This window comes from Galeopterus variegatus, unplaced genomic scaffold (genome assembly GCF_000696425.1).
Source record: "Galeopterus variegatus unplaced genomic scaffold, G_variegatus-3.0.2 Scaffold1089, whole genome shotgun sequence".
NCBI classification, from domain to species: domain Eukaryota; kingdom Metazoa; phylum Chordata; class Mammalia; order Dermoptera; family Cynocephalidae; genus Galeopterus; species Galeopterus variegatus.
In genome coordinates, this window is record NW_007727200.1 from 154292 (window position 1) to 170208 (window position 15917).

The following is a 15917-nucleotide window of genomic DNA, read 5'->3' on the forward strand; positions in this document are numbered from 1 at the left end:
ACTATTTCAGTAGCCAAGATATAGAATCAATCTAAGTGTCCAACAACAGATGAACGGATAAGAAAAAATGCAGTATGTATACACAATGGAATATTATTCAGCCATAAAAAAGAATGAAATCCTGTCATTTGTGGCAACATGGATGGACCTGGAGGACATTATATTAAGTGAAGTAAGCCAGGCACAGAAAGACAAATACCACATGATCTCACTCATACGCAGAATGGAGGTGGGGAGTTGTATTATAGAGGCAGAGAGTAAAAGAGTGGTTACATGGGACTGGGGAGGGGAGGGAGGAAAGGAAAACAGGGAGAGGTTAGCCAACCGATTCAAAATTACAATTAGAACTGGACCCCCCTCCCACAACCAGGCACACTGTGCCAGCGCACTGGGGTCCACCCAGAGACCTGAGGTCTGGAGCCAGGGACCAGACCCCCCCCGCCAACCAGACACACCACCAGTGCCAAGGAGCATGCCAGAAACATCACCTTTGTGTGGGAGGCCCACCACAGCCACCACAATAACCATGACTGCCACAAAAGGGGCTAGACGCCACAACCACCATGCAGATGGTCCACCAGCCCCTGGAGTGCACTGACACAAGGAGAGTCACCAGCACAGACCAAAGAAAAGAAGAGGATGTCTCTCTCCACAAAGTCCATTCCAGAGTGACAGAAGAAGCATCTGCTCTACGATAATATTGGAAGACATGATCACACCTCTCAGCATTGGACAGATCATCTAGGCAACAAATCAACAGAGTAACCATTACTCTTTCAGTAGAGAAGAAATCTAGGGTAATGGGGGGGGGGGTGACTGGACAAAGGGCATAATGAATAAGTATGATTTGTAACAATATATATGCCACTAATATTGATTTGATCAACATATGTCAACGCTGAACCCCCAAAATATGTATAACCAATTTTGATTCAATAAAAATTTAAAAAAACAAAAACAAAAAAACAAAAATTACAATTAGATAGGAAGAATAAGTTCTGGTGTTCTATTTCACAGTGGGGAGACAACAGTCAACAGTTAGGTTTTGCATATTACGTGACTGCTAGAAGAGAGTCTTTTGAATGTTACTGCCACAAAGAAATGATAAATTCATAAGGTGATGGATACACTAACTACTACCCTGACTTGATAATTATACAACACATATATATCAAAACACCAGACTGTACGCCATAAATACATACAATTACGATGTGTGAATTAAAACACACTTAAAGAAACAGATATTTACTTAATTATTGAGCTCAAAATATATGTGTGTGTGTGTGTGTGTATATATATATGCATTCTACTGGCAAAGAGGTTATCTGTGACAACCTCAAACTTTTTAGTGAAGTTTACAATTCAAAAATAAGAGAAAACCTAACTTATTTGAATAAATTTTGCATTTTTCAACAAAAAATTTCAACATTTTCCAACAAAGAGCCAATGAAGTTTCCCCCAAATAATAACTCCAACCCATTTCTATCTTCCACGTTATTTCTGCTTTGTGTTAATATCCCTATTATGTAGCACACAACTCACAGCAACCATCAGCACTCAATAAACCTATGCTACATGAATACTTCCATGAAGAGGAACCCCTGCAACTGAATTTTTGGTATCACTAACGTCTCCTACCCATTCTGCCTTTCTGCCTCAATTATCTCTTCTTTCTTGCTTGTTCAAATGCTGCTCTATCCTGGCCTACAAAAGCATTCAAGTGTCATGAGACTGCTGCCTCATCCTGCTCCCAATTTACACCCTCCTCACAGCACTCAATCTACTTTATTGAATATCTGATCTGTGAGGAATATAGATTGTCTAGAACCTGTTGACCTGTATCCCCAGTGCCTGGCACACACTAGGTAAACAACATGAGGGGTCTTTTAAAAAGTTCATGGAAAGATTCCTATTATCTTTTAATTCTATTTTCTCATAAACTTTTTGAAGTACTCTCATACATACTTTAAATTCTGGTTATCATGTTTAAAGGATATAATTTTATACATAATTTCAATTTTCAATCCAATAATCTCCTTTTTTGTTTTTTATAATTTCTTTTGTTGCTTATAAGGAAAGTGCTTAGAATGTTTCCCTACCTTGACACCTAAAAAAATATTGAGTTTGTTCTAGCTCTTTTCCAGATTTACTTCTTGTTTTAACTGTTTAATCTATCTGGAATGTCCTTGGAGAATGATATTTCCTACCTAGCCTTCCATCTCCAAGCCCTATCACACATCTGTATTAACTAAAAACCCCTCAGAACTAACACGTTCAAAAGGAAACCAGTTAACATGAGTTCTTCCCTGGGTGAATTAGCATCATCTCTGAAGACAAGTCCAGGCAACAGTCCTGTACAGACCTAATAATGCTACTCTTCCTCACCTGTGCTCCAAATTCTAAACCTGCAAGTCTCAACTCTGTTATCTGCTTATGCATTAATAAAAATCCCTCATTCTTTTTCTCCCTTACTGGCTCTCTGCCTCCACTGTCACACCTTTTTAAATACACCCTCTGCAGATTATACTGAACCACACTTCTCCCCTGCTTGAACCCTGATGGGAGTGGGACAATGGGCTACTAGGGGGGGTGGGGGTGTCAAGGGAGGGGAGGAAGACACACATATATTACAGTATGACACAGAAAGTCCTCTAGCCTCACAACCACTGCCAAGCGCACAGAACCTCATCTTCCAGTGAAACCAAATAACTGGCCATTCCCAGTCTTTTATTATGTTTCACAAGTTAAAGCCTTTGTAGATGCCACTCATTTCTGTCCAAATGCAGACACTCCCTTCTCTGCCCAGAGGTCCTTATTTTATCTTCAGAAACTGATCCAAGAGTCCTCCCTTCTCCTGTGATTCTCCTTAACCCTCCTCTTCACAAAGCTAAATATATTTTCCTTCAATTCATACCTTGTTCATGCTCTTTGTTCAGTATTCCTTAGACTATACAAAATCCACTTGCTGATAATATATCCTCTCCTTCCAGGCTGTAAAGTACTTCAAGCCAAGGACTGCTGTCTTATTCATCCTTGAATTATGAATATCTAAGACTATGCCTGTAACACAAGACTCCAAACATATGTGAATAACTGCTGTCTCACTCTCAACGGCACATGTATTAGGTGGATAAGGGTCACATTTGAGCCACTAAAAATCTTGACCAATTTCCATTTTTAAGCTAGCATTTGGGGCCGAGCCCGTGGCGCACTCGGGAGAGTGCGGCGCTGGGAGCACAGCAGCGCTCCAGCCGCAGGTTCGGATCCTATATAGGGATGACTGGAGCGCTCACAGCACTCACTGGTTGAACGCGGTGCGGCCGGTCTCAAAAAGGACAAAAAAAAAAAAAAAAAGCTAGCATTTGAAAGAGCTGGCTGTATCTAAGGGGATAGCATCTGATCACAAACTCACAAACCTACTTTTTTTTTTTTTTGATGAAGACAGCTGGCTAGAATGGGCTTGAATATTCAGCTAGACTCCTAAAAGAGACTACCACCCAAACATCACCTCCAATTACACATGACCTAATATCCCAAACAATTTCTCAACAAGCAACTACAACCAAGGGGAGAATTTTGACACTAAATCTTAATTTAAAGAAGGCTTAATGTCTGAATCCCCATCAGGATCTGGCAAAGTATACTGAATAAATGATCAGTGGACAAACAGGTGATGAACAGGGAAAACAGTGGCTCCAACTTTTGAAAGTAATGGTACACTGGCAAAAATTGAGACATAGAGAAATCAATTAGAATGGTAACCCAAGAAATGAGCCGCGGAAGTGACAGAGGAGATATGAAATTTCTAAGTTCAATCAGACCGACTAGAATAGTCTGAAGGAATTTTAAAATGGAATCCTAAGAAAGCTTCAACAGAATCAGACATATTGTACCTTGTACAGCAAATGCATTAACAAAAGGGATGACCTGTTTAAACTTTTGAAAAAAGCAAAACTGGATACTGACTTTCAGCAATACTTCCTGCTACATAGTAGGACAGGTTATCAAGGCTTCCCCACTCTTGAATAAAACACCCAAGACCCTTAGATTATCCTCCTCACTTTGATATAACAGCCATAATAGTCTTCTCATCATTAATTTAGCTCCTAGGATCCATGATACAGGCAAGGAGGTTCCTTGCAAATGGACAAGAACATTGTAGTCACTGTAAATGGTCAGTGTCTGTGCACTGGGTTATTGAGAAATAGCCTCTGAGAACATGGAGCTCGCAGATCTGAAACTGTGGTGACCAAGGCAATGTCACCTTGGGAGAACATCTCCCCAATCAAATATTGCCCCATCACTGTGACACTGAGTAATAAATACAGTGAATGGATAAACTAATGTGCACTCCTTCCTTTAGGTAGTCTCCACCCAAATGAGGGGAGCAAATTACATGCAATGTGTAATACCTTCTGTCTCTCCCTCTTCTGAAGATATTAGAATTGTTCCTTTCCCATCTTCAATTTGGACATCTGGTGCTACCATAGCAAATTTTTCTTTCACTATCTACAAGGAAAAAAGATTCAAAATATTAATATAGGTAATTAAAGACCATAAAAAAACCCTAGACTTTTTTTGTATAAAGGCTCTTACTTTCCCCTAGATTGGAAAGGGGCCAAGTCACTCTTTAAGATCCCCTAGTGCAAGCAGGAAAGCAATGGGGATTCACCCAAGTTCTAGCCTCATGTTTCAGCACTGATGCAGATCAGACCAAACTTCCTCCAAACAGAGGACGGAGAACTCCTTGACTGGCTCTTGGTATTTTGTCTTTCCCTACAGAGTAGTACTGTAATACACACTTGAAAAATTTCATCTCAGTCTCTGTGCCAACCTTGTAATGGCAGATGTTTGATAGCGGGAAAAATTTCTCAGATAATCTACTCTCTTCCTGAATGTCATCTCTTTAAATTCCAAGATGCGTTCAGATGTGATAATACTGTTAAATCCTACTTGTTCCTACAAAAGAATGGAGAAACTCTCTATGGGTCTAATTACCCTATAAGTAGAAGAATTACCTTTAAGCTCAAGAATCTGTAGATACCAATTATAATTATTCCCTAAGAAAGAAAGTGGGTAACCGCCCTCTCCTGGCCAGTACACCTCTGCTGCTTCCCTGACCAAAACATAAGCTCAAATCAATCCGCCCTGTGTAGCCAGTTCTGGGAGAAAGGCCATTCTTTATCAAGCACCCTTTCCCTTTTTGGAAAGGCCTACTCCCCCATCTTAGGAGGTAAATATGCAGCATTGTAATGGACACAGTCAGAGGAATAATCAAAAGTGATCCCAAAAGTGGGAAGTGACACTCTTCTGGGTCATTTAAGAGAAATCTTCCCTAGTAAAGAAACTAATCTAGCCAACTTAGGAGAAACCTAAGGACTAGACCACATCCTTAAACCCCCATTTCCCTCACTCCAGCTCTATAGTTGAATCCACATGTGCAAATGCTGTATTTCCTCAGGGACTTAACCTAACACACCAAAATCAGGTCATGTTAGAAAAGTTGGGTACCATCACCAAGCCTCAACTCAGACCTCAGAAATGATTGACAAGAGCCCCCTAATTTGATAGGAGTGGGCACTGTCCAACATCCAGAGCATCCAAAACTCTGCAAGTTACCCATATTCTTTAATACAAAGCTAGTAATTGAGATTGTGCTCTGCTGGAAATGGAAAACTTTGCCATCTTAAGTCAAGTATTCACATGGCATGCAAATACAAGAGCATCCGAAATCCAAAATGCACCAAAATCAGAAACTTTGTGAGTGCCAACATGGTACTCAAAGGAAATGCTCACTGGAGCATTTTGGACTTCAGATTTGGGATGCTCAACCAGTAAAGTATAAAGCAAATATGCAAAAATCACCAAAAATTCAAAATCCAAAACACTTTTGGGTCTTAGGCATTTTGGATAAGGGATAATCGACATGGACTTGTCTGTTCACTGCCATAGCCAGGCCCATACAAGAACATCTATATGCCAAAAAATACAGAATTTACTCACTATCTAGGAAACAGAGCAAAGAAGTCTTCTGTTTGCCATGACACTTTTCCACCACTGTACTGCCTGCGGCACATATTCCAGCCAAATACACTTATTCCTTTTTCTGGGGTATGTGGTACATATTCCGGAACCACAGACAGAAAAGCCAGCAGGAATCCAGATGGTGAAGTAACCCATGGAATCAGAGTGACACACTTCAGTAGTCAGTCTTTCAGGGTAATGACCTGGTGTTTAGTTTGTTATGACAGTAATACTCTAAAAGGCTAAACAGAAATTGGATTTTTTTTTTTCTTTTTTAAAAGGAAAAGGGAACTGGCCCCTGTACCCACCTTATCTTGTAAGGTAAGAACAGTCACTTTATGGACATTCAGCCGTACAGTCACCTCTGGCTTGCTGGCACATACATAACAATTAGGGTTGGGAGGATCCAGTGCACAAGGCACAAGGAGCTTCTTTTTTGGGTTTGGTTGTTTATTCAAAAAAATCTTTGGAGAAGAAAAAACATAAGCAAAAATCAGAAATGTGAGTTACAATTTTATACTCCAAACAACCTAAAATCTTGTTTACTATACATCCAATAAAAAACGACTTAAATATTACCTTCCAGATGGCAAAAAGGATCAGGAAAAACATGACCTTAAGAGCCTGGTTTTCCAATCTTCTTTTCTAATCAGTTACCATATAAAAGGCTGGGCTTACTGACAATACACCTTGTTTTTACAAGACTTCATATTCTTCTAATTTAGCGAGAGTAAAAGCATAGCCATACTTGTATCTGATATCCTTCCTAGTGGTTATTCTTATCAACTTTTAAGTCAACCAACCCCTTGACAAGACCAATATACTCATTTCTCTAATTAATGATAATGCTTCCACAGATGTCTGGAATCAGTGTGACTGGCTTTCTTTCCAAATTTTCTATGGTGATTATGATAACAACATTTACATAATTAGGGGAAAAAATAATGTACTTCTGGCAGTATATGCACCTATTTACCATTTCTCTAATACCCAAACAAAAAAAAGCAATTAAGAACCAAGGCGAATTAAAAAAAAAAAAAAAAATTACACTGAAATTAAGAAAGGCCCTAACCTCATACTACTAAGAAGTTTTGGGAACATGAGCAAGGTTCAACACAAATAGAACTAATGTGAGAAAAACAAAGGAAGTTAAGATACAAATCTTCATCTCGTGACTAAAATGTAGTACTGTATCTGTGAAGATAAATTAATTCTAAAGGAGGACCCCATGGATTCCCCCAAGCTTAAAGAATACTGGTAGTGTGGCAGTGCTGGGTAGTAAAGTGCACAGCCTAATAAGCTGGGTTCTAAGGGTGGTAGGGATTTACTTAACTTTGGGCTTCACTGGGAAGTTAAGTGGGCTAAAGGAAATCAACAGTAATAAAAACAACAGCTATAACTATTAATACCCAGGCTAACATTATTAATCCATCCTAGTATTTATTCACTGATAAGTGTGAACAAATGAAATCTAGACATAAGTATCAACAGTCCAAGAGTTGGTTGGATGCCAACAGGCAAAGAAAAGAGAAGGATGTTATAGGAAACGACAGACATTTTAATAAGTTCTATAATTAATACATATTGTTTGTAAGCTCAAAGGGATACTGTAGCCATAATATAGTCTCAGACTGCTATAAAAGGCAGAAATCAAAAACTAAAATTCTTAGGAATTGGGCCGGCCCGGTGGCGCACTCGGTAGAGTGCGGCGGCGCTCCCACTGAGGGTTCGGATCCCATATAGAGACCAGTCCGCTCACTGGTTGAGCGCGGTGCGGGCGTGACACCGAGGGTTGCGATCCCGTTGCCGGTCACGAAAAAAGACAAAAAGGAAAAAAAAAAAATTCTTAGGAATTAAAATATGATAACCAAAATAAAAGTTTAAATAGAAATCTGAATCAAGATGGCAGACTGGCAATATGATTCTATGTTCCTTCAACCTGTCATGAAAACAATAAAAGATATTTTAAGCGTACCTCAATGATGGCACTGAAAAATAAGAATACCATCACAGATTAAACATTAAATGTGTCCTTTTATTTCAACAGTATAAAAAAAAAGGAAAACCTAAACAAAAGCAAAAGTATTGACCATACTACTTTTTAGGAAGTATTTTTGAGCTGGTAAGAAAGCAAAGCATTTCCAGACACAAACTCAACAGAAAGCAGGAATCCAAAGAGAATATCCAAGGAGCTTTAATTTTAAGAGATAAACCTAGCCCATCCCCTATTAATGTAGGAACTCTTACAATAGGAGACCCTTACGTAAAACAAGGACCTAGAAGGGGAGGAAAATAAAGAGGAGAAAAAAACAACTTCTCCACAGAAATGGCATGAAAAAATAACTTGACCTTGGTACTCAGTAGAGGGGGAAATATCTTCCCATGTGATTCATTACGATAAGATAGGGTTTATGCAGATTTGCTGTCTAAATATATACATGGGGTAGAAAAACCTAAACCTGAGAATTAAAAAAAATTTTTTACAGAATTTTTCTGTATTTGTAGTGCCCCAAGCACTCAAATTAAAGTAAATACAAATGCTCTTTTGAAGAAGTACACCTTCAACAGGTCTTTAATGCATTATAATAGATACAGGTCTAATTCACATTAATTCAGTTAAAAAAAAAAATCATAAACCATACAAGCAAACAAAATGCTATGAGAGAAGGCTGGCCAGTTAGCTCAGCTGGTTAGAGCATGGTGTTGTAACACTAAGGTCAAGGATTTGGATCCCCGTACCAGCCAGTCACCAAAACACTACACCATAAAGATTTCAAACATTAACATTATCAAAGAATATAAAATAACTAAAATAAAAAGAGAAAACTAAAAAGAATGACTGAAGAACAGAGGACTATAAAATGACCAAGCAAATTTTTAAAACTATAGAACTCTTAGAATTAAAAAAACAATTGAAAAAACTTCTTAGTATAATGACCCCACAGTGAATTGCTACAAGAATTCAGTAAAATTGGAAGTTAGAAGCAAATTAGCTTCTGTTTCCACTTATTAAACAAAAATAAAAGAAGCAAATGTGCTTTTCTTGTTGTAATTTCCAGGAAGCTTACTTAAACATGCACTCATGAGGTAACCAGAACAATTTTTCCAATGCTTCAAGCCAACTTTACTGTTTTAATTTTAAAAACTGTTTAATGTGCTTTTTATAAATTACTTTCAAAAAGAGGTTGAATAAAAAATGCAAATAGAAATACTCACTGTTCTACACTGGTCTATTTTTCCTGATAAAATCTTCAATCCTTCCAATACTATCAACCCAGCAATCACTGCATTAGTAGTAGCAATAGCAGGAATAATGTTCCCTGCCATTGCTGGGAGAAAAAAAAGATAAATATGTTTAGCTGTTAAAGAAAAAAAAAACTTTTGAGGTTTCGATGATGCAACTGAATTACAAAACAACTTACATTTTATATCAAATCTGCTCTTCATATTCATACTGAAAATATGCATCCTGAGGTTTGCAGCAGAGGTGACAAAATCCATTGCAGATGGGTCATCCTGCCAATAATTATACAATTTGACAAGTCTTCCCACAAATTTATTCACGAGTTTGATTAGTATTACTTTCAGAACAATACTTTCACATGTTCATAACACTCAGACTGTCAACTACAACAAGGTGTGGTCTTGAGGGAGAGGCCAGACAGGTAGAGCCTCACAGCATGGAAGGTTGAGTAAGTAGGGGGCAGGGTTTCATCGTCAGCTTCTCTGGTCCAGGAATGTAGTCTGACAAGAACACCAAGAACCATCAGACTTCCAGGAATTCGCTCTTGCTTAAACAAATGCACTGGAGACTAAGTGTTTGCACCAGAACACCAATTCCATTCACTGACAATGGAAACCCTTTTCTTGGGTCTGTTAGTAATGAGAAGGTTGTTAGACAAGCACAAAATTTCAGGCAAGAAGATAAAGGCCATTTGAGAAAGCTGTTTCATTAAAGCCTCAAAAAAATCTGACTACTATTCTTTTCAACTCCCTTCATCTACCACTCTCCCATATATGCTGTTTCTTCAGATAAGGCAATGCACTCAGTTTTCCCTTTACAATTTGTATTTTTCCTGAGACTATACCTTAGTCTCTTTAATTAGATTTCAGTAAGGCTTCCTGCTTTGAACTGAGAAGATACTATCATAGTCTAAAATTCAGAAGCATCATAGTATAGAAGAAAAGGCATCGATAGGATATGGTTCTTTGTATACATACTTATTGGTTGGGTGAGCAACCTCAGGCAAGTCAACCACCCTCACTCAAAATTTCTTAATCTGTCAAACAGGGGATTATCCACATCTGATAAAGCTGTGGTGAGAACTAAGTAAGAATATTTAACAGTACTCAACACAGTGTTCATCAGCTACTTCCCTAGGCATCTGGCTTATCACACGCATTAGGGGCAGACTTTATTCAAGAGGGTAACAATTCCCAGTTCCAAGGGTTCTTTATTTAGCCCCTATGTACTGATGAAAAACCTCCCAAATCACTAGTATAACAATGAAAACATGAAAAAAAAAAAAAGTTACCCTTTATATCACATAAACCCAAGAGACTAATGTTTATAACAATCTCCAAAATCTAAATTTACTAGATTTTAGATATCTAATTCAGGGCTGAGCCCGTGGCGCACTCAGGAGAGTGTGGTGCTGGGAGCGCAGCAGTGCTCCTGCGTGGGTTCGGATCCTATATAGGGATGGCCGTTGCGCTCACTGGCTGAGTGCAGTGCAGCCGGTCTCAAAATGGACAAAAAAAAAAAAAAAAAAGATATCTAATTCAGACAAAGTTCCAAAACTTGTACACACAAAGTTAAAATTTGTACAAAGTTATCTTAGGTTTCTAAAACTGGCCAAATTCTTTTTTCTTACTTTAAAACCCATGGTAAATCTTTACCACCATAGCAACATGTAAACTTTATTAGATAAGTCACTTATGGCCACAGAAAATACTAACTACAATTAAGTAAAATTAACTCATAATATCAAAATTTAAAATGACATCTATTCACAAAGTACTAAATATTATTTTAGCTTCTAAGAATAATTACATTTCATTTTTGTATTGAGAGCTCTGTTTCTCAGACCTCTGAAACAGTTATAACTATTTCAAAAGAAAGGCAATTTTATTGCTTTCAAGGTCAAATAAGTCTGAGCTGTTATCTCTGAAAGGACTGCATGACTTCTTTTAACACATCTACTTACATAAGAAGTTAAAGCCTATTTTCTTCAGTCAGTCAAACGTCACAAACCATGAACACATTACTAGACTCCAAAATGAAATTTTATAATATTGCTTGAATTCTTGTATAGAAAATTCAGTTCATTATAGTAATTAGAGATAACATCCACAACAAATTCAACGTGTTTCCTCAAAATCTGGTAGAATAAACAATATCCAAAAAATTACTAGCTTCTCATACAGCTGAAGAACTAAAACATATATTTGAAATATAAGTAATGGCCACACATTTTCAAAACAAACCTTATCCCATATGAGCTCGGCTCCATCCCCTTTTTCTGCTAAATGAACTCTCAAAGTCTCAATGCTCTTTGAGAAAAGACTTGCATAGCTCTTTACATCTAGAACCTGCTGGTCTTTCAGACCTAACTGGGGTTCATTTTGTTGATCGGATGTACTAGTCTCTTCTCCTAAGAGAAAAAAATATTAGAAATTTCACTAACAAATGCCATTTCTCTACTGTGTTCTATTTAACAAATTCAATCACTGACCAATAAGAAAATAGAAGAATATGAAACATATTCCATTAAAATAATTATCACTACAATGCAAATATCTGTACAAGAAAACTGTCAATTAAAATTGAGATGAGAATGGGCCGGCCCCGTGGCGCACTCGGGAGAGAGCAGCGCTCCAGCCGCGGGTTCGGATCCTATATAGGGATGGCTGGTGCGCTCACTGGCTGACACCACGCCAAGGGTTACGATCCCCTTACAGGTCACAAAAAGGACAAAAAAAAAAAAAAAAAAAAATTGAGATGGGAAAGATGCAAAACCACCTCAGGACATCATAGGGTCAGTGGGAAATTCAAGGATATAATATAGATAAGATGATAGGCATTAAGTCCAGCAAACAATCAGCACTAAATGGAAACTATTAGTCATATTTGCATTTGTATAAGGTAAGTACCCCACATTGTTGAGAACAGCTCCAAAGTGACATTCCAAGTCTCCTGGAATCTTTTAAGTTCCAATGCACTCTACACTGCTATGCATAAATTGCAATACAGTTCAGATAAGGGAGACACACAATGTATTGAGGGGAAGTGGTATAAGAAAGTAATAACTACAATAGTTTTTTCCCCTGATTTAAAATTTAAAATGTGTTTCTAAATTAAATTTTAAAGAGGTAATCACAAGGGTACAAAGATGTATGAACATATACACTCATCACAACACTTTTCAGGAAAAACAGGAAACAACTACTTGTTAATCAATAAGGAACTAGTTAAATACTACTAATTGAAAAGAGTCAGAGTATACATAAATGGAGTCGTACTATTTGTAAAGTGGATATATGTACCTATGTGCATAGAATCGACTGACTACCAAAACATTCCTTAAAACGTTAATAATGGCTATTACTCTTAAGTAATGGGACGTCCAGTGATTTTTCTTCTTCATATCTTTTTGAATTGTTTATATGTATGAACACATACCATTTTCAAGAAATAATAGGGCTCTTTAAAGACTTTAGATGAAAGAATCTCCATTTTAGGTATCCCAAAGACCAAAACATATTCTTTACCTTGATTTTGTACTTCAGCCCAGTCCAATGGAACTGGAGGTTTCCTTTTCCGCCACAGTTTGTCCATGGTCAATAGATACCTGATATCATCTTTAAAAAGCTTTAAAAAAAGGATAAATCCCATAAACATTATAGTCCCTAAAAGCTGATAAAATATAACCAAACTTCATTGCTAACTTATAAATATGACACTGTGAAATTTGATTTAAAGACACATGCACATACCAGTAAATAACAATTTTCGAAAGGAAAAACATTTGTAATAAAAAATTTTACATAGAATCCCTACATTTAAAACAGTTAAGGGCTGGCCTGTGGCTCACTCGGGAGAGTGTGGTGCTGATAACACCAAGGCCACGGGTTCGGATCCCTATATAGGGATAGCTCACTAGGGAGAGCATGGTGCTGACGACGACACCAAGTCAAGGGTTAAGATCCCCTTACTGGTCATCTTTAAAAAAAAAAAAAAAAAAAAAAGTTAAAAGCAGAAGTGCTCTGGGGAAAGCAGGGCAAAGGATCTCTGAACTGTGCCAACTGCTCCTGCCGTCCTGAGTCACCTCCCCCAAAACTACAAATATCAGTGTGAAGCACAAACATACAAATTAAGAGGCTGGATAAACATATACCAATTCTACAAGAATATGACCACTGAGCCTAGAGATCACTAAGTTCACCGGTACACACCAACAAAGCATGCACATTCTAAAAGTAAAGTGCTCAACAAAAGAATTTCTTATGTACAACATCTTTGAAATGTGCCTTCTCCCCACCAAGAAACATGCCCAAACATAAAAATATAGCAAAACTAAAACACCCAAATGCACGAACAATTATTACTACAAAAACCACTTATAGACTGAGAAATCATCACAGAAAAATATGTGGTAGAATTTCAGGTGATTTTACTATTTCTACTTTTTCCTAATCTGCATTTTCTATTGTTGATTAATTTATTCAACATTTATTGCAGGTACCAGGTAAGAATCTAGATCTGGCTAAATTAAAAAGTTAGAACTACTTCTATCAAAATATACTCAATATTTAGTTTTTAAATATTTTTATTTAAAAATAGCTTTATTGAGCATCTTTAATCTCTAGAAAACAAGTCAAATATACAAATAATTAGAATACAATTTAGTGTAAAAATCACAAAGCCTTCAGCACTATAGGGATTTTTGTTTTATCTGTCTGAATAATAAGAAAAGAGTACAGGAAATGGTAACATTTGAAATGGGTACACAGGCAAGGAGATAAGGAATCCATTATGATTTGGGTAACAAATGTGGCTGGAGACATTTTGTTGAGGACCTTGAACACTTAGCTAAAAAAACCTGCTAGGCAAGGGAGAATCAGTGGTTTTTCAAGCACAAGCTCCACCACCTTCTCCTTTATCCAACTACTACCAAATATTAGGAGTCCCTGAGAGTTCTCTACTGACCAATCTTCTCACTCTATCCTCACTGATCTATCATGTCCATTTCCATTAGTTAAATCATCTCTAAACCTGACTCTTATCCACATTAACAGTCTAAACCTCTCTACCTACCTGCAGAACCACTTGTCATCTCTCTAATGTTCCACAGAAATCTCAAATGAGTTCACAACTGATTTCATCACCTTTTCCTATCTCCTCAACTCCTACACACACATCTGCTTTCCATCTCACCTATCTCAGAGAATGGCACCTCTTTTCATCCAGCTGCCCAATAAGAAACCAGGTATCATTTATCATTCTTGATTCTTCACTGTTCCTCACTATAAAGTCCTATTGAGACTATGTCTCCTCCATCCTCGACTAGGAGTGGAGACGGCTTGTACTTCAGATTACTCTGGCACTGCACAACTCCAGGGGTACTGTCCCATATTGGTTACAATATGAATATCAGGTCCTAGAGTGGTGCAGTGCACCCCCTCTATGTCGTTATAGTGATCCTGTAAGACTACCTTTCAATGGATTCCCACTGCCTAGTAAGTCTTGCCTGACCTGGCCTCAACTTATCTTACCAGTTATCTTCCCACTTTCCCCTTTAATGAGAATTATTTTAGTGTATAATCAAAACAAAAACAATTTTCCAAGAAAAAGCTGAAGCGAGGAAAGAAATGCAATAGGCTTAAGAGAGTCAACTTGTAACATCTGTTACCACTGAGGAAAAGAGGTGAAGCTAGCTAGAGAGAGCAAGCAGTGAGCCATATGCTTTGGACATTGGGACCTGTGCATGTCAGAAAGACGGAGCCAAAAAAGAAAAAAAATCCAAGATGCAAAGAGAAAATACTGTTCAAAAAATAAGGTACAAAGGGAAAGAAAACCGCCATATGGAAGAGTTAGCTTTCATCAAAAGAGGTTTCTCTCCAACAGAAGGGAAAAACTAAAGTGTGCAGTGAAGCTGGACATTCTCTCAACAGAAAAATTATGTCCAATGGCTTCAAACTTGTTAACATATCCTTAAGGTCATCTGCTCAGTAAAGGTTGCAAAAGTATATTAGTCAGTTTAAGAGCTGAGAAAGTTTCAAGGACCTACCGTGATAAACTTGCTAGGGAGCCAAAGTAAAAAAAAAAAAAAAGTCTTTTAAAACACAGACCAGGGCCGGCCCGTGGCTCACTCGGTAGAGTGCGGTGCTGATAACACCAAGGCCACGGGTTCGGATCCCATATAGGGATGGTCGGTTTGCTCACTGGCTGAGCGTGGTGCTGACAACACCAAGCCAAGGGTTGAGATCCCCTTACCGGTCATCCTTTAAAAAAAAAAAAAAAAACACAGACCAGAGGGCCTGGCTGTGCAATAATTAGGTAGACCCAATCAAAACGACCTTGCAGATTTCTTGAGAAATATTCAGCAGGCAAATAATACATACTAAAGAGGGATTTTACCAAGAAAAAGAGGCTTAGGGATTCAAGGGTGATTTAAAATATGCCGGTTAAACCACCAACAGAAGATTTGACCAGGAAAGGGACAAAAGTGAAGATGAGGGGCCGGCCCGGTGGCGCACTGGATAAGTGCGCCGCTTGGGAAGCGTGGCGGCGCTCCCACCCGAGGGTTCGGATCCCACATACAGACCGGTTCCCGCTCACTGGCTGAGCGAGGCGCGGGAGCAACGCCGAGGGTTGTGATCCCGTTGCC

The 15917-nt window shown here is 38.2% G+C and overlaps 1 protein-coding gene across 1 annotated transcript in view; it reads right to left on the reverse strand.

Annotated features, from left to right (window-relative positions):
* The window catches only part of UBA2 (ubiquitin-like modifier activating enzyme 2), a 44262-nt gene that overhangs the window by 11930 nt on the left and 16415 nt on the right, over positions 1–15917 (reverse strand). Inside the window, exons 9-14 of the mRNA XM_008574703.1 lie at positions 12799–12898; positions 11515–11681; positions 9450–9543; positions 9244–9356; positions 6336–6491; positions 4416–4512 (exon numbers count right to left, since the gene is read on the reverse strand). Of these exons, the coding sequence (XP_008572925.1) occupies positions 4416–4512; positions 6336–6491; positions 9244–9356; positions 9450–9543; positions 11515–11681; positions 12799–12898 (727 nt within the window). The remainder of the gene's footprint in view (positions 1–4415; positions 4513–6335; positions 6492–9243; positions 9357–9449; positions 9544–11514; positions 11682–12798; positions 12899–15917) is intronic.